Source organism: Salvelinus alpinus, chromosome 31 (assembly GCF_045679555.1).
Source record: "Salvelinus alpinus chromosome 31, SLU_Salpinus.1, whole genome shotgun sequence".
NCBI classification, from domain to species: domain Eukaryota; kingdom Metazoa; phylum Chordata; class Actinopteri; order Salmoniformes; family Salmonidae; genus Salvelinus; species Salvelinus alpinus.
In genome coordinates, this window is record NC_092116.1 from 16,305,087 (window position 1) to 16,331,222 (window position 26,136).

A 26,136-nucleotide genomic window follows, 5' to 3' on the forward strand; every position below is an offset into this window, starting at 1 on the left:
TGAAAATGTGGTGGCATGAATGTTAGCTTATCAGGCACAATAAAAAACAGATAGTCAATCTTGCACATGGTTCATCCCAGAGGAAGTACCTGGAAGGTTTGATTATCCGTTGTCGTTTAGCTGGAGTGTGATCAAAAGGTGAGTTGTGTCGCAGGTGACTCAGGTTTATCAAACTCTTTCATGGCACAAGGCAAATTAAGAAGTTGTTATCTTTATTTTAAGTAAATCTATCACAGAAGCACATTCCAAACTAAGCATGCTATACTATAGCCTACGAATGCAAATGTTTGATATAATCTAATTATTTTATTGACTTCCATTGTGTGGTAGACATTTTCTGAAAATGAAGTGTCCTCGATGTAACACACTTTGTGAGGTGGGACAGCCGTTTTGTTTGAGATGCAACGCAATCGTCGAGAGAGAGCGAGGTAGGTACTGTAACATCGGGCCTTTTTTTAGAAGAGTCCTAGTGAGTCAGTCTTGTCTACCTTATTTTTTTATTCAGTATTGTTAAAATACACACTGTATTCATTCAAACAACAATCTCTCCACATTCACAAGTAGATTGAATAGATTTCCAAATCAAATACAAAACAATGCATCAATTGTAGAAAAGGGAGGCATTATTAGCCTTCTAGGAAGTTAAAAAGTGTTAGCAATTTCATCATTTTCTTGGCTTTTGTTTTTGATACATTATTTACAATGTATCTATCAAACACATGACAATTGAGCTTTTATTCATTTCATTTTATGAATATTATATTTTACCTGTCTATATATAACCCTTTTATTACATGATAGTCTATCAAACAAGTGACAATTGGGCTTTTGATGATTCATTTTATGAATTTTACATTTTTCCTATAATATTCATCAAATGAAATGGAATGATCAAAAGCACAATTGTCACATTTGATAGATTTTAAAAAGTACTGTCATTATTTACAAAGTATCAACAACAATAAAGCCAAGAAAATTATAAATTTGCTAACACTTTTTAACTGGCTTAAATCACAGGGTACTCTGCTTTTTATAGAGGATGTAAAATCTGGTGAAATTAGTCTTTGCCTAAATATTTGCCTTGCAAATGTTTTAATGGCTCGCCTCATGATTTCAGGGCAAGTTTATAGGCCCTGTCCACTATTGCTTAGGGATGTTCATGTTAGGTAACTGATAAACAGCTAGAACATGTCCTTAAGTTTTGATCTAGGATCCAAATATCTGCACCATCAACACTGTTGCATTGTGAGAAGGTATTAACCGTGGAAGATGTTAACCAATGTTCACAGTTAGCCAGTGTTATATGAATGCAAGCTGAAAAGTCCGTGGCCTCGGCTTCAATTCAGAGCAGCTCTGCTGATGCCATGGCCCAGTGAGTCACTGGAGCCAGGCCGTGGTGGTAGAAATAACAAAAGTCTGAGCCTTTTTGGTAAATCATCAGTGGAAATTCTACATTAGTGCTTTTTCTCTTTGCTGTGATATAACAGAAAATAAATAATTTGATAATGTTTCACCGCCTTTTTAATGGGCTGGAACATTAATTGTCATTGTAACATGAGCTCATCTATTATCCCAAACGAATTTCAGAGCCAGGCAGTCTGAAAGATGTGGCTGTTGACCGGGGTAGGAGTAGGGCACCTGAAGATACCCCCCTGCCAATGGATTGTTCCTCAGATGAAGAGGTAGGGTGTGCTTTTGTGCTTTCGCACTTCTAAACAGGCCTAGGAGGATGAAACTTCCAGGCTTTAGCAGATAGAGATGTGCAGGGCCGGCATTATGGATGGGCCTTAGGGGGCTTGGCCCGCCCTTCCAAATAAAATATTGAACTATTGATAATTTATTTGACCGAGACGTGCACTGACAGAAAGACACATCAATTTTAGATAAAGCCTCCGAGTGAGCGAAACTGCGCCCCCTGTCTCAGTATGTGTAGACCATATATCTGATGTTGTGTGGACAAAAAGAGTATGGCATGTCATGGACTACATATTTAAGACAGAGGGGCGCTGTTTTCCGGTGAGAGGAAGAGGCTGAGTGAGAGGGCTCACTCTCGTCAAAATCTGTCCAGAATAAGCCCAATGCATTTCTATTGGCATAATATGCACATATAAGCTTGTTGCCTGCCTTCCCGCCTTTGGGACAATGATTCCCGTTGTTAGGGTGGAGACATGAGCATCTCATCATCATATAAAGATCTCTGGTGTCAGCCACTTGTGAATTGGAAAGGAAAGTTGTCTGTTGCAGAGTGCACTGTTCGGATGCTGGCTTCCCCAAAAGTAAATTGATGTTTTTGCAAAAATTATACAATTACTCCTGTCTAAATAAAATCATTCAAAATATTTCACCAGAGAGCTTGACTTTGCCATAGAGCATCTTCTTTGAAAAAAAATAGCTGTGGATTGCCTATTTGGGAAGTGTGTGTGGCAATAAGCCTAGCTGATTATTGAGTTGTGGCTGTCAGTGAAAATCATCTAAATATACAGTGCATTCAGAAATTATTGGTATCGTTGTCTCTAATTGGGGATCATATTTAAGTAGTGTTTGTTCCCACCTGTGTTTGTGGGACATTGTATTTTGAGTTAGTGCATGTGCACTGCTGTAGTCACGGTTCGTTTGTTGTTTTGCTGAAGTTTCACTTTCTCATAAATAATGTAACTCAACAACTCACGTCTCTACAAACAGCCGTGACAGTTCCTGAGTGGCCGAGTTACAGTTTTGACTTAAAACTACTTGAAAATCTATGGCAAGACCAGAAAAGGTATGTCTAGCAATGATTAACAAACAATTTGACAGAGTTTGAAAAGAATAATGGGAAAATGTTGCACATCCAGGTGTGGAGTTCTTAAAGACTTACCCAGAAAGACTCACAGCTGTAATTGCTGCCAAAGGTGCTTCTACAAAGTATTGACTCAGGGGTTTGAATACGTATATAAATTAGATATTTCTGCATTTCATTTTCAATAAATCCAATTTGTAAGTCGCTCTGGATAAGAGCGTCTGCTAAATGACTTAAATGTAAATGTAAATGTAAATTTGCAAAAATGTCTAAAAACATGTTCTCACTTTGTCATTATGGAGATTGTGTGTAGATGGGTGAGATACATTTTTTTTTAATCCATTTTGAGTTCTGTCTGTAATGTAACAAAATGTGGAATAATTCTGAAGGCACTATATGTGTGACGATAATGTCTTGAGTATAATTTAAAATGTTTTGACAAGGGGAGGGTTGTGTGGCAAAGATACAGTGTGTCTCTCTCCAGAACTCAACTATCCAAAATGTGCTCAGCTGTCTCCCGCCAATTATTATTATTTTACCCCTATTTCTCCCCAATTTCATGGTATCCAATTGGTAGTTATAGTCCTGTCTCATCGCTGCAACTCCTGTACGGACTCGAGAGGCGACGGTCAAGAGCCGTGCGTCCTCCGAAACACAACCCAACCAAGCCGCACTGCTTCTTGACACAATGCCCACTTAACACGGAAGCCAGCCGCACCAATGTGTTGGAGGAAGCACCTGGGCACTGTGTCAGCGTGCACTGCGCCCGGCCCGCCACAGGAGTCGTTAGTGCTCGATGGGACAAGGAGATGCACTGCAGTACTTAATGCAGCTGGTGGCCACACCAGATACTGACTGTTACTTTTGATTTTGACCCCCCCCCCCGTTGTTCAGGGACACAGTATTCAATTTCTTTTAGTCACATGTCTGGAACTTGTTCAGTTTATGTCTCAGTTGTTGAATCTTATGTTCATACAAATATTTACACATGTTAAGTTTGCTGAAATAAACCCAGTTGACAGTGAGAGGACTTATTTTTTTGCTGAGTTTACATAGACTTGGAATCACTGACCACTTTAATAATAGAACACTAGTAACTTTAATAATGTTTACATACTGCTTTACTCATCTCATATGTATATACTGTATTCTATTCTACTGTATTTTAGTAAATGCCACTCTGAGATTGCTTGATCTAATATTTATATAATTCATAATTCCATTCTTTTACTTTTAGATTTGTGTGTATTGTTGTGAATCGTTTTTAGATACTACTGCACTGTTAGACTACTGCACTGTTGGAGCTAGGAAAACAAGCATTTCGCTACACCCACAATACATCTGCTAAATATGTGTATGTGACAATCAAATTTGATGTAAAGTTGCAAGTTCACGAGCGACAGCTTCAGGCCAGACCCAACTGATTGATTTGATATGATGTTGCACTTCACTTGCGATATCTCAAGTACAGACAGAAAGTCGACGATGGAAGTTATAGGCCTACTACTGCATTGGCCTATAGGCTATCTGAGTTCTATGCTCTCATTTCTTTAGCCGCCAACTTGCTATCATTAAGCAATAAGGCACAATGGGGTGTGGTATATGGCCAATATAACACGGCTAAGGGCTGTTCTTAAGCACAGCGTATCAAGGAGTGCCTGGATACAGCCATTAGTTGTGGTATATTGGACATGTACCACAAACCCCAGAGGTGTCTTATTGCTATTATAAACTGGTTACCAACATAATTAGAACAGTAAAAAGTCATTTTTGGTCACACCTGTGATATACAGTCTGATATACTACAGCTTTCAGCCAATCAGCATTCAGGCCTTGAACCACCCAGTTTATAATACAGAATTAATAACCTTGTCAGAAATGTTTTTTTTAACATCATTTATCAAGGACATTAACATTTACAATGTGAAATCATTCAATTGACTGATTCCAAAGGATAAAACCCTTCATTCTGCCTGTAATATTGTTTCCATTTGAAGGAATTTCATGATGCCAGTGACCAATTCTTTGACTTATACCTTGGGGAAGATGAGGACACTTCTCAGAGAGTACAAGCTGGTGATCTAGAGGTAGATCCAGCTAAACAGATGGATGCTGCTGTAGCAGGTACTTCAATAATATTAGAGGAAATTATATCATTTACAATATACTGTATCTCAGCGTTATTGGCAAGCTTGGAGTATATTTTATCACTTGCTTTATCCAATCACATGAAAACACTGCATGTATGCTTATTTGGGTAATTGTATTGTATTGTAGTAACCAGTGATGTAATGGAAGGTAAGCTCACGTTAATGCTGGTTTCGCACCTTTTTTATTTGCATGATCTTTTACCCAACTATTGCTGGAAAATGCTATGAAAATATAGGGAGCATTACTTTATTCACTGCGAACGGCGAACAGCATTTACCCACCTATTTTCTTCACCACATCACTGACTGTGACTGTCAAGTAAGTACAATGATTCAAACATGTCCTCTTGCATTACAGGGAGAATGATGTTTCATTTGTGTTTTCATTATTCCAGTTATAATTGAATTGGGTCCTTTGTCCTTTTTGCAGAACCTGTGCCACCCGAAAAGATAAAGATAGATCATGTCAGCAGTGAATCAGTGTCTCTGAGTTGGGACAAACATGTTGGTGTTCCTGAGGCATGTCTCGTGACCTGTTCCTGTGATGGTAAGGAAGTCCAGAAGAAGACAACATTGTTCAACACCCTGACGTTCTCTAGTCTGAGTCCAGGTGTCAAGTACTCCTTCCACGTTTGTACGGTGCTGAAGAACGGGACCAAAAGCAGGTCGGCTGTGACATATGCCCTCACAAGTGAGTACTCAAAACATCTTTCACTTCTTTTAGATTGTCTATGCCCAGGGTGCCAAAGGTTTTAACTTACTACTAGCACAACAACAGTAGGGATGATGCAGTATAATAGCATTTATTCATAACCTTTTCATGCCTGAAAAGAGAGTTGTGTTAAACTCTTCAATATGTATAGTCACTTCACTTGACCAATATTTTCAGGATTGTGAATGGCTGCTATAACTATTTTCCATTACCCATAGACTCATCACTTTTTGCTTTCTTCCACAGAGCTGTCCTCCCCCGGAGAGATAACAGTTCACTATGTTGGCAGTGACTCTGTTTCTCTGAGCTGGCTTCCTTCTGACCCGGCATGGAGGTACGAGTTGACCTACTACTTCCACACCCAGAGAGAGATCCGGTCCATCCAAGTCTCCAACAGCGCAGATGTGAAATTTCTGTACCCAGGGACGGAGTACACTTTCAGCGTCACATCGGTCACTGAAGATGGTAATCGGAGTTCGGCAGTCACAATGTCCATGTATACAAGTAAGTGCTTTGATTCAAACATGTCCTCTTGTATTACAGGGAGAATGATGTTTCATTTGTGTTTTCATTATTTCAGTTATAATTGGATTGGGTCCTTTGTCCTTTTTGCAGAACCTGTGCCACCGGAAAAGATAAAGATAGATCGTGTCAGCAGTGAATCAGTTTCTCTGAGTTGGGACAAACGTGTTGGTGTTCCTGAGGCATGTCTCGTGATCTGTTCCTGTGATGGTAAGGAAGTCCAGAATAAGACAACAGTTTTCAATATGCTGACGTTCTCTAGTCTGAGTCCAGGTGTGAAGTACTCCTTCCACGTTTGTACGATGCTGAAGAACGGGACCAAAAGCAAGTCGGCTGTGACATATGCCCGCACAAGTGAGTTCTCAAAAAAAGATCTAACTCTTGTCTATTTATTAATTTTTTTTACCAGGCAAGTCAGTTAAGAACAAATTCTTATTGTCAATGACGGCCTAGGAACAGTGGGAACTACCTTGTTCAGGGGCAGAACGACAGATTTTTACCTTGTCAACTCAGGGATTTGATCTTGCAACCTTTCGGTTACTAGTCCAATGATCTAACCATTAGGCTAACTGCCGCCCTGTCTATGCCCACAAAGCCTAGGGTTTTAACTCACTACTAACACAACAACAGTAGGGATGATGCAGTAAAATAGCATTTATTTATAACCTTTTCATGCCTGAAAAGAGATGGCTGCTTTAACTATTTTCCTTGCCCGGAGACTCATAACTTATTGCTCTCTTCCACAGAGCTGTCCTCCCCTGGATATATAACAGTTCACTATGTTGGCAGTGACTCTGTTTCTCTGAGCTGGCTTCCTTCTGACCCGGCATGGAGGTACGAGTTGACCTACTCCTGCCACACCCAGAGAGAGATCCGGTCCATCCAAGTCTCCAACAGCGCAGATGTGAAAGGCCTGTACCCAGGGACGGAGTACACTTTCAGCGTCACATCAGTCACTGAAGATGGTAATTGGAGCGCGGTGGTCACAATGACCATGTACACAAGTAAGTGCATTGATTCAAACATGTCCACTTGCATTACAGGGAGAATGATGTTTCACTTGTGTTTTAATTTTTCCAGTTATAATTGAATTGGGTCCTTTTTGTCCTTTTTGCAGAACCTGTGCCACCGGAAAAGATAAAGATAGATCATGTCAGCAGTGAATCAGTGTCTCTGAGTTGGGACAAACGTGTTGGTGTTCCTGAGGCATGTCTCGTGACCTGTTCCTGTGATGGTAAGGAAGTCCAGAAAAAGACAACATTGTTCAACACCCTGACGTTCTCTAGTCTGAGTCCAGGTGTCAAGTACTCCTTCCACATTTGTACGGTGCTGAAGAATGGGACCCAAAGCAAGTCGGCTGTGACATATGCCCTCACAAGTGAGTGTAATAAATATTTTCACTGTCTTAGTGTAACAGGAGGATGTATTCCAATGGATTGATTGACAACCATGGAGGTCAGATCTTAAACCGTTTTTTTGTTTCGTCTACAGAAACCCACCTGGGGAGTTTGCTGCTGGACCTGGGTTTGGCGCAACACTATATTGAGAAGCTCACCCTGAGCACCGTGCTGCAGATTGATGAAAAGACCGTCACAGATGAACCAGCTCAGACTCACTCAGCCCTACCATGGACTTTCCTAAAGAGGTTAATGATGGTTAATGTAACTGCTAGAAGTGTGAAATGTACCTCACCAGGAGGTGAGGAAAGTTGTGATGCAGACCTAGATGTGGAGAGTCTGGTTGATAACATGGACTCTAGTAATGTTGTAAACCCCTTAGACATTGTTACTGCTCTCTTTCTGTGCTCTAATGGTTTTCTGCAGCAAGAGATGGTCTTGAAAATGTCAATGTGTCAGTTTTCTGTGCCCCTGCTTCTCCCCAATTGTGACACAGAACAGTGCACGCTCATGCTTTGGGCAATGCGAGACATTGTCAAGAAGTTCAGACCTCATTCATTGGAGGACCCAAGAGGATTTGTTGAAGACAGGATTGTTCTCTCTGACCTCCCCATGGTCTCTTTCGTCAGATTGGGTGAGTGCTCTGTGTCCAAGTCGCAGATTCTGAACAAGCTTCTGAGTAATCCCCAACAGTATCACGATACATTTGTCCACCATGATATGGAATGCGGTGATCGTCCAAGGAGGATATCCAATGGATTGGTTGAGATAAGCTGGTACCTTCCCTGTGGGAACAAGAACATTGACATCTTTGGTGAACCTGTTGCTGTAACCAATCTGAGAGGGGACATCAGTTCCTTTGAGACCCAGTACTCCTTTCTTTGTCAGACCTCTGCAGCAGTCTTTGTATTCTTTGACAACCTGGACAACAAGTACAAGCTACTGAACAGCCAACACACCAAGGCACAGCTGTTTCTGGTGGGTAACCCACAGAGCAAGAGCTTCAGCATTGATGCTTTGAAGAAAACAGCAGCAGAGTTGAACTTGAAGAAAAGCAACATCATCCTGAAAACCAAACAGATGAATGATGCAGACTTTGTGAAGAACCTGCGAGACTCAGTTGGTCAGGTGATCAAGAGTTCAAAGTCCAAGATGCCACTGGAGCAGATGTCTGAAGTGGCTCACGAGCTTGGGATTTTGGTTGATGAGGACTGCCAAGAATGTCAGAGTGCCAAGCAAAAAGCTGATGGAATTACCTCCAACATACATGACACCCCACAGTATAAGGAACGTCAGCTTCCCTTGCAAGGACAGATCTGGAAGGAGCTGGCACGTCTAGAGAAAGAGGAATGCAGACTGCGGAAAGCTGGGAACCAGAACCTAGAGATGTACAAAAGTGAACTGCAAACAGAGAAGAGACAACTTCGGGAACAGCAAAGATTGTATGACATGTCAGAGGCAATGACCTGCTTCATACATGGAATATCAAGCACAGGGCTAGAAAGGTCCTACTTCTTGAAATGGATGAGAATGAACCTGGACAATATGGCTCGTAAAAACCTTTCTGGCCTTAGGGACCTGTACAAAGAAAAGTCTCAGAATTGGTCTGAAAACCAAGATGAAATTGCATACCTTGATAGACAGATTTCAAACAGTTCTTTAGGAACTGAACATTTCATACGTGAAATGGGTCAACTGTACGAATCTGCAGTCTTACTGGGAAAAACTGAAGAGTCATGGCACCAACTGCAGCACCTGCCCAGACTATGTGCTGAGTTGCTTCTGGATGGGTTTCCTCTGGAGCTGGTGGACGGAGACGCGTCTAACATACCTCTGAGATGGGTGAGTGATGTGCTGCATCAGCTCAATGTCTTGGTGCAGCCGAAGAACAAGATCCTGGTGGTAACCGTTCTAGGTGTTCAGAGCACAGGAAAGTCCACTCTACTGAATACGATGTTTGGAGTGCAGTTCGCAGTCAGTAGCGGCAGATGCACAAGAGGTGCCTTCATGCTTCTCATCAAAGTTAAAGAGGACTTCAAGAAAGAGCTGAACTGCGATTTCCTTGTGATCATCGACACAGAAGGATTGAAGTCTCCAGAGTTGGCACAGCTGGATGACAGCTATGAGCATGATAACGAGCTAGCCACATTCGTTGTTGGGCTAAGTGATGTCACAATAATCAATATTGCCATGGAGAACTCGATTGAGATGAAGGACATCCTGCAAATTGTTGTCCACGCTTTTCTCCGAATGAAAGAGGTGGGAAAGAAACCCAAGTGCCAGTTTATCCACCAGAACGTGGCAGATGTCTCGGCACACGACAAGAACATGAGAGACCGGAAAATGCTCTTGGAGCAATTGAATGAGATGACCCAGGCAGCAGCCAGAATGGAAAACAAGGAGGAGAACATGAGCTTCACAGATGTGATGGAGTACAACCCAGAGACTGGTAACTGGTACATACCTGGACTTTGGCATGGAAACCCTCCAATGGCACCTGTCAATGCCGGGTACAGCGAGTCCATCTACGAGTTCAAAAAGAACATGATCAAGGTCTTCCAGAACTGTAAAGGCTCTGGGAACAACATCATGGACTTTCTGGAGTGGACAAAAAGCCTTTGGAATGCTGTGAAGTATGAAAACTTCATCTTCAGCTTCAGAAACAGCCTGGTGGCTGATGCCTACATGAAGTTGTGCATTGAGTTCAACAAGTGGGAATGGTCTGTCAGAAAACACATGCACACATGGATGACAAGTGCTGAAACAAGGATTTCCAACTTTGGAACAGTAGCAATGAAATCTCAGACAGGAGATGTGAGGGATTTTCTCTGTCAATTGAAAAGTGCAGCCTCAACGGAACTTGTCAAATGGGAGAAGACCATTCTTGACAACCTGACCAAGTACTACGAACAGACAGAGGGCCATGTCTATCTTGTGGAGAGATACAGAGAGGATTTTGCAAACAGCGCCAAAAGTATGAAAAGGGAGATGGAAAACTCTATAATGAATAAACTGGAAGCTGCTGTTGAGATTCGACAAGGAATGAAAAAGCTTGACACAATCAAGAAAAACCACACAGCCGTGATGGAGGAGAAGGTGCTGAAGTTGCTTGAGGACTGCAGAAAGAGCCATTCTGAGCGGTCAGAGAAGGACCTTGATAGAGAATTTGAAAAGGTGTGGGAGGAAACCGTGCAGGAGCTCTCTTTTACAGGATTAAAGAAACGAGACATTGTGAGCGATGTTTTCAACCAGCTCCGGTCTAACATGAAACAGAAGGGAGGTTCAGTGAATGAAAAGCTGAACACAGAGAAACTTGAAGATCATGGAAAAGAACCCTTCATAGTCACTCCAGAGGGGTTTTTCAAGAGATTAGTAAAGGGGTTTTACATGGATGAGCACACAAGAAAAACCCAGGCCATGGCAGACAACCTTATAGAGATATGCAAACAATTTGTGAATGAGAAGATCCAAAATAAAACAGATTACAATGACACATACATTCAAGAGATCATACATATGATTGAAGAGAAGTTGAACGCCAACAGAAATCTTGGAACAAGCGATACATTTGAAGTCTCCATTAAATTGTACATTTGTGGGTTTGCATCCAGGGCTTTCCAAGCAATGCATGAAAAGTTCATATGTGACAATAATCCTCGTTTGTGCCTTGAACAGTTCAAAGGTAAATACTTGGCGAACTTCAAAGACTTGTTCAATGGACAAGATCAGTGTCGGAAGAAATCTGTGGAGTTCACCAACCTGTGTCTTAAACCTGCAGTAGAAGCCTATGTTGCCAGTTCCCTGGGTCTGGAAATTGTTGACGAAATGCTGACAGGACAGAATGCCTTTCAATTCAGCTCTCGGACATTTTTCCAGTACTCTATCCTGAAGCAACTACTGTCAGAATTCAACTTTGCCAACTACGTGAGCTACACTTGTCACTATGAAGCCTTTGTCAAGAATTGGATTTTGGGTGAAATGTTGAAACGATTTTCACAAGGGGAAAAAATGTTTGAGTTGGAAGACTGTCAACTCAAAGGGATCATCAGAGTCATCACTGAGGCAATCACAAAAGTACAGACGAATAAGAATGGCAACATAAAGGAATTAATTCAGGACATATGCAGGGAACTTGGAGAGAAGCTGGTCATCCCCCAAGATGCATTGGAAGCCACCATGATCCTCAACAATTCCAACCAGGAACAGTTTTCCTACTGGCTAAAAACATCTGTGGTGGAGATGGAACAGTGTCTGAGAGAAGAATTCAGAAATGCAACAGATGTAAGTAAGAAATTGGAACAAATGAGGATTAAACCACAGAATATCCTGTTCACAAGAGTGTTTGGCTGCGGGAAGCAGTGTCCATTCTGCAAGTCACCGTGCGAGGCAGGAGGGGAGGCCCACAATGATCACTGTGCTTCAATACACCGACCACAGGGACTTGGTCGATACAGGTTTGATGGTTCAAAGGAACTCGTGACTGATATCTGCTCCTCCTCTGTGTTCAGTGAGAGTTCTTTCAGATGCTACGAGACAAATGGAAAATACCACCCTTTCAAAAAGTACAGAGACATTTTTCCCAATTGGCATATTCCAGCAGATCCCAGCATACAAGCCTCAGACTACTGGAAATATGTGATGGCAAAATTCAACAAGGAATTTTCCAAAGAGTATGATGCATGCCCAGGAGATATCCCCCCTGCCTGGAAATTGATCACAAAGGAACAGGCAGAAAAGAGCCTTAGAGAGTCCTTTAGCATTACTAATGCTTTGAGTCCCACGGTATCGCCAGCACATTTTAGTGCTTCTAACCCATTTTAAACATTGTGTGTTTTGGCTACAGACGGGTGTTTCTTTTGCATTAGATTCGTCTATATCTTCTGCATCTGCCAAAACCAACCATTCGCCTGCGCAAATTAACAGGTGCTGAACTAGAGCAGTGTTTGTGAGACAAGGGCAGATCCCGAAAACGGTTGTTCTCACAAAAAAACATCTGTAATGTCTGAACGGTTTGAGCTATAAAACTATTATGACCCCACTATGAAAAGCTGAGACTCTCACGAACACACACAAGTAATGTTTTTCTCTATGATATGCACAAGCCACACAAGAGCCATTAGAAGGTAAGGGTTCTTCTACATAGAAGATCATTGTACATCCCAGGACATAGTGGCTCAGCGGTCTAAGGCACTGCATCTCAGTGCAGAAGTCATTACCACAGTCCCTGGTTCAAATCCAGGTTGTATCACATCTGTCTGTGATTGGGAGGCCCATATGGCGGCGCACAATTGGCCCAGCGTCGTCCAGGTTTGGCATGGGTAGGCCGTCATTGTATATAATAATTTGTTCGTAACTGACTTGCCTAGTAAAATAAAACATTTGGTCTATAATACTGTAATAAGCTCACAAAATTGTTGTCACAAAATCCACATAGTTGTAACTGGAAATAATATGGGATAACACTTGAATGTGAGGCTAAATGAGGGCAGAGTAAGCAGATGAATTAAAGTAGTGAATTTCAGGTATTTTGTCCAGGTATTCCCTGCGTCTGAAAAAGTTTTTAATTGAGAGCCTATTCATCCTCTCGAAAAGGAATAGCATCTTGAAGAGTAATGATGTGTCGGGCCATAGTAAAAAAAAAAGAAAGAAGCCGTTGCTGGTAAGAAAAATTGTCAGATTTAACACTAAACAAAGAAGATACATTTATAATAAAGATGCTTAAAGATGCTTAAACCTGATTATGTTTTAGTTTACAGAATCAAGACAAGGCATCTGCTTCATCACTTAGCAGAATAGTCTAATCGAAGAGCCACAAAATGGTGGCTGGAATGATAATCTGTTATACACTGTGCCTCAGCTTCTTTGCTTGAAAGCAATTTGCAAAAGATACATCAGTCCTTGAACTTGATGTGTGACTATCAGTCTACTTTGGCAGGCACTGACAACAATCAACAAGGAATCTGTTTTCCGATGCAAACTGCAGAATATTGCCTCTTGAAGTCAACACTTTTTTTGTGAATCTTCTACATTTAAATAAATGGTAGTATTTACAGAGAATAATTTTCTAATTTTGTTTTGTATTTGTGCTAATATTCATTTACAGTTTGGGGTTTTTATGTGGTTTTATCTTTCATTTTTCTGTAACATTGGGTTTGGTAAAATCAAGCATGGTCTGACATTTAACTTAAACTTCTGTGATTCAGGAAAGTGTTGAGAAACCATTGAATTGGAAAATTGGGAGAATATAATACTTTTCTAAACTTTTTGCTTTTCTAAGAGACTTTGAGATGATATTGTTCCTGTGAAATATCAGTGCTTAGCTATTTGTAGTAGCTGAATAGTAAGATTAAATTGGGTACTTACAATACAATACCCTGAAGTACACACACAATCATCCTGATGCCTCCTACTGTCAGGGTTGGGTTCAATTCAATTTAAATTCCGGTCAATTCTAAAAGTGAACCAAACGCCAATTCAAATTCAAATTGTTCCTAATTGAAGTGATCTGGAATTGGAATTTTAGTGTACTGTACATCCTGATCTGACGGGAGCTGAAATGCAATTGACCCCAACCCAGCTTAATGTATTAGTATTTCCCACCAAATATATTCCATAATAAACAAATCACTTTCTTGTATAATATATCAATGGAAAATAATCTTAACAGTGAGTCCTTGAACTGGTCCAGTTGGTCAATGAGGAGGCGCAGTCAACACCAGCTATGATTGTCTTTGAACAAAGTAGGCTACACCAACTGTAGTAAATATTCCTTTTTAAAAATGTTTTCAATGATTATATATTTAGAGAAAGATTACTTCCATTGAATACAACACAAAAGCAGCACTGATTTTCAAGTGAGGGTCAATGAATTGATATACTGGACTTCCAGCTGAATGTATCAAATCAAGTAGCTTTTTATTGCAGTGGAGCACAAACAACATGGCACAGTCATGAGAGAATGAAAACATAAAAGTCAAGTTTAATGCAATACATTTCATGTTGTAATTGTACATGGCCTCTATCAAATAAACATACTAAAATTCAAATAAACCATTACCTTCAGAAATTCATATACTTTGGATGTTTTTGTTGATGATTTCTTGTTCAGAACAATAGGTTAGAAATGGTATGCATTAAGGTTAAACAGGCCAGGCTAAGGTTTATAGTGTATAGCATAGCGGTTTTGAGAGCAGGGACACGTGATGTGAGATTCATGTGGTTTTTCCGTAAAGGTGACCATTAGCCTTCTGCTTAACCACGAAAGCCAGGGGGTCTCCTATGGGCCGGCCCATCCGGATGTGAGCCAGAAGATCCTGGGTCATGTTGAGGGCATTGCGGGAGGTGTAGAGGTCAGAGAGGTCAGAGTTCATCCCAGAGGGGACATACTCCCCACAGTTGGGGCCACCAAGTCCTGGGGCACAGTCGACCTTGTAGGAAAAGTACAGGGTTCCATGATTCATGGGACACATGCTGTCGTGAGGACCCACTAAGATGGGCCGGACGCTGCACTCCCCCAGGAGGTCGTTCCACCACTTGAACCAGTGTTTGTCTTCATCGTACACAGCAAACTTCAGCACGCTCGCCAGGGAGAGCTTGACGTTTTCAAAGTATAAGGCTTTGTTCCAAGCAGGGTTGTCGTTGTTGTAGATCACCTTAGTCTGCATAGCTTTGTCATCCATGAACACCTTGACGGATCAAACCAAATCAAACTTTATTTAAAGCTACAGTATGTGATTTGAAAAACGACAAAACGGGGCCCCCACCACTTGTTTTAGTACATACACTACGTGGCTAAAAGTATGTGGACACCTGCTCATTGAACATCTCATTCCAAAATCATAGCAATTAATATGGAGTTGGTCCTCCCTTTGCTGCTATAACAGCCTCTACTCTTCTGGCAAGACTTTCCACTAGTTTTTGGAAGATTGTTGCGGGGACTTGCTTCCATTCAACCACAAGAGCATTAGTGATGCCGGGCACGGTGTTCCAAATCATCCCAAAGGTGTTTGATGGGGTTGAGGTCAGGGCTCTGTGTAGGCCAGTCAAGTTCTTCCACACCGATCTCGACAAACAATTTCTGTATGGACCTCACTTTGTGCACGGTGCCATTCTACCTTGTTCATGGTGCCAATGTTTATCTATGGAGATCTCATGGCTCTGTGCTCAATTGTATACACCTGTCAGCAATGTGTGTGGCTGAAATAGCAGAATCCACAAATTTGAAGGTGTATCCACATACTTTTGTAGTGTAGCTGAGCGAAATGTAAATCACATCAAATCCTAGACTTTAGCATTAAAGTGCACTTAAAAACAAACTTCATAGTAAGTTTAAATAATAAAATAAAAGAGATAATACCTTGACAAAGCCGTCGGTCTTGGACGTGGTGTCCCCCCAGAGGCCACTGGCGCTCTTCACGGTGACGGTAAGGTGGGCCAGGCCCTTCTCCTGCGGGCAGCACTGGCTGGTCATCTCCTTGCTGGGCTGGCACACACACTGGCAGGAGTCGTGGGCACTGGAGCTGGAGCCTCCCTTGCACTTCCCAGAGCAGTGCTTGACCAGAGCGTGTTCTAGGATGTAGTCCTCCACAGCCTTCTTCAGCCCAGCCCGCTTCCTGGCCTGCTTCACCAATAGGTGGAGGGGCTGGAGGGAGTAGTTGATGATGTCAGGGATGGTCTTCAGGCTGCTCGCCCAATCAGCGAAGGCCTTGGAGTTTTTACCCGTTTCGGAGAAGAGCAGGTCGGGCGTCCCGTCCGTCTGTCCCCCCACCACCTCGGTAAACCTATTTGTTTATCATTAGTCATGTTTTGTCTTAAACGAGGACCACAATGGAAATATGTGTTTTATAAGTCTTGTATAATGCCCATTAACTCCCCAAAATCTATCAAATCAAAATCAATCGAACCTCTCTTTGAAGGTGCTGCTGAAGCGGTCCTTGGTGTCACGTTTCTGAAGGTCCTTCTTGCAGAACTTGGTCTCTGTGTTGAGTTCAGCTGATCCGGTACTGGTGGCGACGGAGGCCTCAGCCTCAAGACAGTCCTTGACCTGGATTATTATATTGTTTTTTTAACGTAATGTACATTTTCTTTAAATAAATAAATAAAAATACATAGATAAATACATTTACTAATATATTTTGATTAAAAAGTACTTCACCTCGTTCTCATTGTAGCCACTCAGGGCCGCCTGGCACACTCGCAGGGAGGTCACGCTCTTCACCCGCCCCCCCAGGAGAACCTTCTTGATGAAGTGGGTGCCAAAGTTGTCAAGAAAACGTCTGTAGTCAACCTTGGTCTGGTCAGTGTAGAGGGGGGGCAGGAGGCCCAGGGAGCGAGAGAACTCAGGGTGCAGGGGAGGGTCATCTAGCAGGCGGTAACTGAGAAAGAAACACACAAGATGGAGAGTTTATAGCCTGTAGAGAGCAGTGTTGGTTCTATTAAGTTAAATGTCTACAATACAAGTGATGTTATATTTATAAGGTATATCACCTGTAATAAGAGCAGTGTATATCCTGTTTGATGAAGCTGTACTTGTCCTTCTTCGACTGACTCATCACCGTTTTGGCAGCTCTGGAGTGGGTGCCCCCCACCATGACCGACCCCTTAGCCTGGGGGGTCATAACGTCCAGACCAATCTTCCAGCTGACATCTACCTACACATGGTGGTGGATAAGGTGAGTTTACCCACATAAAGCACTTTGAGCATTGGGAAAAGCGCTATACATCAAGTCAAATGTTATTGGTCACATACACATGGTCAGCAGATGTTAACTCGAGTGTAGCGAAATGCTTGTGCTTCTAGTTCCAACAGTGCAGTGATATCTAACAATTCCCAACAACTACGTAATAGACACAAATCTAACAGGTAATCTAACAGTTCACCACAAACTACGCACAAATCTAAAGGGGTGAATGACAATATGTACATATAAATATATGAGCAATGGCCGAGCAATGGTATACATTTTTATTTAACCAGGCAAGTCCGTTAATAGCAAATTCTTATTTTCAATGATGGCCTAGGAACAGTGGGTTAACTGCCTTGTTCAGGGGCAGGACGACAGATTTTTACCTTGTCAGCTCAGGGATTTGAACTTGCAACCTTTCGGTTACAAGGCCAACACTCTAACCACTAGGCTACCTGCCACCCCAAATACAGTACATACATGTGATATGAGTAGTGTAAGATATGTAAACATTATTAAAGTGGCATTATTTAAAGTGACTAGTGATTCCTTTATTAAACTGTCAAGTGATTGGGTCTCAATGTTGGCAGCAGCCTCTGAGTTAGTGATGGCTGTTTAACAGTCTGATGGCCTTGAGATAAAAGCTGTTTTTCAATCTCTCAGACCCAGCTTTGATGCACCTGTACTGACCTCGCCTTCTGGATGATAGCGGTGTGAACAGGCAGTGGCTCGGGTGGTTGTTGTCCTTGATGATCATTTTAGCCTTCCTGTGACATCGGGTACTGTTGGTGTCATGGAGGGCAGGTAGTTTGCCCCCGGTGATGCGTTGTGCAGAACGCACCTCTGGAGAGCCTTGCGGTTGAGCGCGGTGCAGTTGTCGTACCAGGCTGTGATACAGCCTGACAGGATGATCTCGATTGTACATCTGTAAAAGTTTGTCAGGGTTTTGGGTGACAGGCCAAATTTCTTCAGCTGCCTTCTTCACCACACTGTCTGTGTGGGTGGACCATTTCAGTTTGTCTGTGATGTGTACCCCCAGTAACTTAAAACGTTCCACCTTCTCCACTGCTATCCCTGCGATGTGGATAGGAGGGTGCTCCCTCTGCTGTTTCCTTAAGTCCACGATCATTTCCTTTGTTTTGTTGACATTGAGTGAGAGGGTGTTTTCCTGACACCACACTCCGAGGGCCCTCACCTCCTCCCTGTAGGCTGTCTCGTCGTTGTTGGTGATCAAGCCCACTACTGTTATGTCGTCTGCAAACTTGAAGATTGTGTTGGAGGCGTGCATGGCCACGCAGTCGTAGGTGAACAGGGAGTACAGGAGAGGTCTGAGCACACACCCCTTTGTGGGGACCCAGTGTTGAGGGTCAGCGAGGTGGAGATGTTGTTTCCTACCTTCACCACCTGGGGGCGGCCCGCCAGAAAGTCCAGGACCCAGTTGCACAGGGAGGGGTTGAGGCCCTGGGCCTCCAGCTTGATGATGAGCTTGGAGGGTATGGTGTTGAATGCTGAGCTGTAGTCAATGAACAGCATTCTTACATAGGTATTCCTCTTCTCCAAATGGGACAGGGCAGTGTGCAGTGTGATGGCGATTGTGTCGTCTGTGGACCTGTTGGGGCGGTATGCAAACTGAAGTGGGTCTAGGGTGGCCGGTAAGGTGGCGGTGATATGATCCTTGACTAGCCTCTCAAAGCACTTCATGATGACAGAAGTGAGGGCTACGGGGCGGTAGTCATTTAGTTCAGTTATCTTTGCCTTCTTGGGTACAGGAACAATGGTAGCCATCTTGAAGCATGTGGGGACAACAGACTTTCGATAGGTAGCGATTAAATATGTCTGTAAACACACAAGCCAGCTGGTCTGCGCATGCTTTGAGGATTAACATCTTGGCCAGCAGCCTTGCGAGGGTTAACAAGTTTAAATGTTTGACTCATGTTAGCCACTGAGAAGGAGGGGGGGGGGGGGGGGGGCGCAGTCTTTGTTAGCGATCCGCGACGGTGGCACTGTATTATCCTCAAAGGTATTGAGGAGGGGGTCGAGAGTATTAGCCCTACGTGTCGTGCAATTAATATGCTTATCTAATTTAGGTAGCACTGTTCTCAAATGTACTTTGTTAAAATCCCCAGCTACATTAAATGCAGCATCCTACATATACAGTATATAGTTTCCAGTTTACATAAATCAAATGTTATTAGTCACATGCGCCGAATACAACAGGTACAGGAATGCAACCTTATAGTGAAATGCTTACTTATGAGCCCCTAACCAACAATGCAGTTAAAAAAAGTACGGATAAGAATAAGAAATAAAAGTAACAAGTAATTAAAGAGCAGCAGTAAAATAACAATAGTGAGACAATATACAGGTGGGGGGTGCCGGTACAGAGTCAATGTGCATGGGCACTGGTTAGTTGAGGTAATATGTACATGTAAGTAGAGTTATTAAAGTGACTATGAATAGATGATAACAACAGAGAGTAGCAGCGGTGTAAAAGAGGGGAGGGGGGGAATGCAAATAGTCTGGGTAGCCATTTGATTAGATGTTCAGGAGTCTTACGGCTTGAGGGTAGAAGCTGTTTAGAAACCTCTTGGACCTAGACTTGGTGCAGTTGTAGAACCTTAATCCACAATCATCTCCTTCGTCTTGATTACTTTGAGGGAGAGGTTGCTGTCCTGGCAACACCCGGCCAGGTCTCTGACCTCCTCCCTATAGGCTGTTTCGTCGTTGTCGGTGATAAAGCCTACCACTGTTGTGTCATTGGCAAATTTAATGATGGTGTTGGAGGTGTGCCTTGACCGTGCAGTCATGAGTGAACAGGGAGTACAGTATATATTGAATCAATTATTATTATTTATATGATTATTATGATTATGATGATTATTATAAAGCTCTCTCTCTATATATATTATATACTGAACAAATATATGAATGCAACATGAAACAATTTCAAAGCTAAGTTAGAGTTAATGTGAGGAAAACAGTCAATTTAAATAAAATCATCACTACTAGTTAGTAGTCAGCTAGCCACTGCTAGCGGTCATCAGCTACCTTTTGACCGGATAACTCTCGCCAGTCTGCACAGCGCGACTCAATCCAGAACAAATCGGACTTATTTTTCTCCATATCTCCAGATTCCTACCACAAGCTCTGAACCTGCTATCTGAGTGGCCACTCCTGGCTAACGTCTCTGTCCCGAAGCAAGAACCAACTAGCCTGGAGCTAGCCTTTGCTAAGCCCATCTCCCGGCCAGCCGAAGAGGTCCATCAGCCACTCTTTGGGCTACAATACCTATTTTGCTAATTGGCCTGGACCCCCGCCGACCCATCACGGCTGGACTACCGACGTAATGTGACCGATTTTGTTTTCCAACTGGCTCCTCCATCGTGACATCCCCTGAATGCCCATCAGCTAGCCTGCTAGCCGCGACCCGCTAGCTGTCTCGAGCATATCGGACTGTTAGCTTAAGAGGCCCATCGGACAAATTCTTTGGCCACTATACCTATTTTGCCAATTGGCCTGGACCCTTTCACCACATGGAGCCCTGCTGATCCACGGCGAGTGGTCTGCCGACGTTACAGCACGAGGGGGCTACAACTGACTTTTTCCATCGCGACGTCCCTCTAAGGCCCTTCTGCTAGCTTGCTAGCCCCGGCCCGCAATGCTGCCTGAATCGCCATGTCTCCGGCCCGTCTGAGCCACTCACTGGACCCCTATTATCACTTGGCTATGCATGCCTCTCGCTAAGGTCAATATGCCTTGTCCATTGCTGTTTTGGTTTGTAATTATTGCCTTATTTCACTGTAGAGCCTCTATCCCTGCTCAATACGCCTTAGTTAACCCTTTAGTTCCACCTCCCACACATGCGGTGACCTCACCTGGTTTAAATTATGTTTCTAGAGACAATATCTCTCTCATCGTCACTCAATGCATAGGTTTACCTCAACTGTATTCACATCCTACCATACCTTTGTCTGTACATTATGCCTTGAATCTATTCTACCGTGCCCAGAAACCTGCTCCTTTTGCTCTCTGTTCCGAACGTACTAGACGACCAGTTCTTATAGCCTTTAGCCGTAATCTTATCCTACTCCTCTTCTATTCCTCTGGTGATGTAGAGGTTAATCCAGGCCCTGCAGTGCCTAGCTCCACTCCCACTTCCCAGGCGCTCTCATTTGTTGACTTCTGTAAACATAAAAGCCTTGGTTTCATGCATGTTAACATTAGAAGCCTCCTCCCTAAGTTTGATTTATTCACTGCCTTAGCACCCTCTGCCAACCCAGATGTCCTAGCCGTGTCTGAATCCTGGCTTAGGAAGACCACCAAAAACCCTGAAATTTCCATCCCTAACTATAACATTTTCTGACAAGATAGAACTGCCAAAGGGGGCGGAGTTGTAATCTACTGCAGAGATAGCCTGCAGAGTTCTGTCTTACTATCCAGGTCTGTGCCCAAACAATTTGAGCTTCTACTTTTAAAAATCCACCTTTCCAGAAACAAGTTTCTCACTGTTGCCGCTTGCTATAGACCACCTTCTGCCCCCAGCTGTGTCCTGGACACCATATGTGAATTGATTGCCCCCCATCTATCTTCAGAGCTTGTGCTGTTAGGTGACCTAAACTGGGACATGCTTAACACTTCTTGTCAATATGGGGGCGCTGTTTTCACTTTGTAAAAATTTGTTCCCAAATTAAACTGCCTCGTACTCAATTCTTGCTCATACAATATGCATATTATTATTACTATTGGATAGAAAACACTCTCTAGTTTCTAAAACCGTTTGAATTATATCTGTGAGTAAAACAGAACTCAAGTTGCAGCTAACTTCCTGTCAGGAAGTGAGAAATCTGAAATCGGGCACTCTGTTCCAGGGTCAGTTTATTAATTTGCATGTAATCTATGAGTCGACATGCACTGCATACGATTTCCCCTAGATGTCAGTAAGCAGTGAGAATTGGAATGGTGTTGCTAGGCAGATCTGAGGCCATATAAAGGGTCTTGGAACGTGGGGTGCACTCTTTTCAACGTTTGTCATGGCGCAAGACAGACCTCAGGATGGCATTCTGAAAAGCTCTCGTTATAGGCCTTAGATATATCCAGCTCTGATTTTATTCGATATAGGTGTTAAAGACATCATAATGTAGTTATTTTAAACCGAGTTATATCAGTTTATATCAGTATATTGCGATTTTCGGATATTTCTTTGTGCTGCGTTATGAAGAGTTGGACACGTCTGGGCCACATAGCTAATGTTTGCTGCTAATTCCTAAGTTGAAGACGTCAATCTACAACTGAGCAACGATGATTCTGGACAAAGGACCACTTGCACAAGATTCTGATGGAAGCTCATCAAAAAGTAAGAACTATTTATGATGTTAATTCGTTGTTCTGTTGAAAAATGTAAAACTACTATTCCGCCATTAATTTCGGTGCGGTCTCGCTTTAACGCACGCTGTATGTCGTAGTAACGTTAATTTTAAAAATCTAACACAGCGGTTGCATTAGGAACTAATGTATCTTTCATTTGCTGTCCATCCTGTATTTTTTTGTCAAGTTTATGATTAGTTATTGATTAGATTAGGTGCCTCTCCCAAGATTTCTCTCTACTATTCTCATTGTATAACCACGATTTGTGCCGCTAAATATGCACATTTTCGAACAAACAATATATGTATTGTGTAATATGATGTTATAGGACTGTCATCTGATGAAGTTTTGATAAGGTTAGTGAAAAATGTAATATCTTTTGCTGGTTTATTCGCTATCGCTAACGTGCATGAATCAATGCTGCTGTGTGGTTGGCTATTGTAGTAAGCTAATATAATGCTAAATTGTGTTTTCGCTGTAAAACACTTAAAGAATCTGAAATATTGTCTGGATTCACAAGATCTTTGTCTTTCATTTGCTGTACGCTGTGTATTTTTCATAAATGTTTTATGATGAGTATTTAGGTAATTCATGTTGCTCTCTGTAGTTATTCTAGTTGCTTTGGTGAGAGTTGTGATGGTGGCTGCAATGTAAAACTATGATTTATACCTGAAATATGCACATTTTTCGAACAAAACATATGCTATACAATAAATATGTTATCAGACTGTCATCTGATGAAGTTGTTTCTTGGTTAGTGACTATTTATATCTTTATTTGGTCGAATTTGTGATAGCTACCTATGCAGGAAAAAAATGGTGGGAAAAAAAAGTTGTGTCTTTTGCTATGGTGGTTAGCTAATAGAAATACATATTGTGTCTTCCCTGTAAAACATTTTAAAAATCAGAAATGATGGCTGGATTCACAAGATGTGTATCTTTCATTTGGTGTCTTGGACTTGTGATTTCATGAACATTTTATTATATGATATCCCTGTGGCTTTAGGCTAGGCTATGCTAGTCAGCTTTTTTGATGGGGGGGATCCCGGATCCGGGTTTGTGACTCGTTAGAGGTTATTAACACCCCGGCCATCCTACAATCTAAGCTTGATGCCCTCAATCTCACACAATCAATGACCCTACCAGGTACAACCCCAAATCCGTAAACACGGGCACCCTCATAGATATCATCCTAATCAACCTGCCATCCAAATACACCTCTGCTGTCTTCAACCAGGATCTCAGCGATCACTGCCTCATTGCCTGCTTCCGTAATGGGTCTGCGGTCAAACGACCACCCCTCATCACTGTCAAACGCTCCCTAAAAAACTTCAGCAAGCAGGCCTTTCTAATCGACCTGGCCCGGGTATCCTGGAAGTATATTGACCTCATTCCTTCAGTAGAGGATGCCTGGTTATTCTTTAAAAGTGCTTTCCTCACCATCTTAAATAAGCACGCCCCATTCCAAAAAAAATTGAACCAGGAACAGATATAGCCCTTGGTTCACTCCACACCTGACTGCCCTTGACCAGCACAAAAACATCCTGTGGCATACTGCATTAGCATCGAATAGCCACTGTTATATGCAACTTTTCAGGGAAGTTAGGAACCAATATACACAGGCAGTTAGGAAAGCAAAGGCTAGCTTTATCAAACAGAAATTTGCATCCTGTAGCACAAACTCCAAAAAGTTCTGGGACACTGTAAAGTCCATGGAGAATAAGAGCACCTCCTCTCAGCTGCCCACTGCACTGAGGCTAGGAAAAACTGTCAACACCGATAAATCCACAATAATTGAGAATTTCAATAAGCATTTTTCTACGGCTGGCCATGCTTTCCGCCTGGCTACCCCTACCCCAGTCAACAGCCCTGCGCTCCCCACAGCAACTTTCCCAAGCCTCCCCCATTTCTCCTTCACCCAAATCCAGATAGCTGATGTACTGAAAGAGCTGCAAAATCTGGACCCCTACAAATCAGCCGGGCTAGACAATCTGGACCCTCTCTTTCTATAATTATCCGCCGAAATTGTTGCAACCCCTATTACTAGCTTGTTCAACCTCTCTTTTGTATCGTCTGAGATCCCCAAAGATTGGAAAGCTGTCATCCCCCTCTTCAAAGGGGGAGACACTCTAGACCCAAACTGCTACAGACCAATATCTATCCTACCCTGCCTTTCTAAGTTCTTCGAAAGCCAAGTTAACAAACAAATCACCGACCATTTCGAATCCCATACCTTCTCTGCTATGCAATCTGGTTTCCAAGCTGGTCATGGGTGCACCTCAGTCATGCTCAAGGTCCTAAACAATATCATAACCGCCATCGATAAGAGACAATACTGTGCAGCTGTATTCATTGACCTGGCCAAGGCTTTCGACTCTGTCAATCACCACATTCTTATCGGCAGACTCAACAGCCTTGGTTTCTCAAATGACTGCCTCGCCTAGTTCACCATCTACTTCTCAGACAGAGTTTAGTGTGTCAAATCGGAGGGCCTGTTGTCCAGACCTCTGGCAGTCTCTATGGGGGTGCCACAGTGTTCAATCCTTGGGCTGACTCTTTTCTCTGTATACATCAATGATGTCGCTCTTGCTGCTGGTGATTCTCTGATCCACCTCTACGCAGACGACACCATTCTGTATACTTCTGGCCCTTCTTTGGACACTGTGTTAACTAACCTCCAGACGAGCTTCAATGCCATACAACTCTCCTTCCGTGGCCTCCAACTGCTCTTAAATACAAGTAAAACTAAAAGCATGCTCTTCAACCGATCGCTGCCCACACCTGCCCGCCCGTCCAGCATCACTACTCTGGACGGTTCTGACTTAGAATATGTGGACAACTACAAATACCTAGGTGTCTGGTTAGACTGTAAACTCTCCTTCCAGACTCACATTAAGCATCTCCAATCTAAAATTAAATCTAGAATCACCTTCATATTTTGCAACAAAGCATCCTTCACTCATGCTGCCAAACATACCCTCGTAAAACTGACTTTCCTACCGATCCTTGACTTTGCAGATGTCATTTACAAAATAGCCTCCAACCCTCTACTCAGCAAATTGGATGCAGTCTATAACAGTGGCATCCGTTTTGTCACCAAAGCCCCATATATTACCCACCACTGTGACCTGTATGCTCTCGTTGGCTGGCCCTCACTTCATATTCATCGCCAAACCCACTGGCTCCAGGTCATCTATAAGTCTTTGCTAGGTAAAGCACCGCCTTATCTCAGCTCACTGGTCACCATAGCAGCACCCACCCGTAGCACGCGCTCCAGCAGGTATATTTCACTGGTCACCCCCAAGCCAATTCCTCCTTCGGCCGCCTTTCCTTCCAGTTCTCTGCTGCCAATGACTGGAACGAACTGCAAAAATCACTGAAGCTGGAGACTCATATCTCCCTCACTAGCTTTAAGCACCAGCTGTCAGAGCAGCTCACAGATCACTGCACCTGTACATAGCTCATCTGTAAATAGCCCATCTAACTACCTCATCCCCATACTGTTATTTATTTAATTTATTTTGCTCCTTTGC

The 26,136-nt window shown here is 42.8% G+C and overlaps 2 protein-coding genes across 2 annotated transcripts in view; one reads left to right on the forward strand and one right to left on the reverse strand.

Annotated features, from left to right (window-relative positions):
• On the forward strand, positions 1–14,627 carry LOC139561066 (interferon-induced very large GTPase 1-like). Its single transcript, XM_071377887.1, has 10 exons — positions 1–138; positions 331–428; positions 1,588–1,682; positions 4,774–4,900; positions 5,357–5,617; positions 5,885–6,142; positions 6,254–6,514; positions 6,907–7,164; positions 7,278–7,538; positions 7,652–14,627. The coding sequence occupies exons 2-10, from the start codon at positions 344–346 to the stop codon at positions 12,376–12,378; spliced, it is 6,333 nt and encodes a 2,110-aa protein (XP_071233988.1). The 5' UTR covers positions 1–138; positions 331–343; the 3' UTR covers positions 12,379–14,627.
• Positions 14,448–26,136, reverse strand: part of LOC139561067 (perforin-1-like) — a 13,560-nt gene continuing 1,871 nt past the window's right edge. Inside the window, exons 3-7 of the mRNA XM_071377888.1 lie at positions 17,044–17,207; positions 16,712–16,931; positions 16,461–16,600; positions 15,914–16,337; positions 14,448–15,242 (exon numbers count right to left, since the gene is read on the reverse strand). Coding sequence (XP_071233989.1) covers positions 14,769–15,242; positions 15,914–16,337; positions 16,461–16,600; positions 16,712–16,931; positions 17,044–17,207 — 1,422 coding nt within the window. The 3' untranslated portion in view covers positions 14,448–14,768. The remainder of the gene's footprint in view (positions 15,243–15,913; positions 16,338–16,460; positions 16,601–16,711; positions 16,932–17,043; positions 17,208–26,136) is intronic.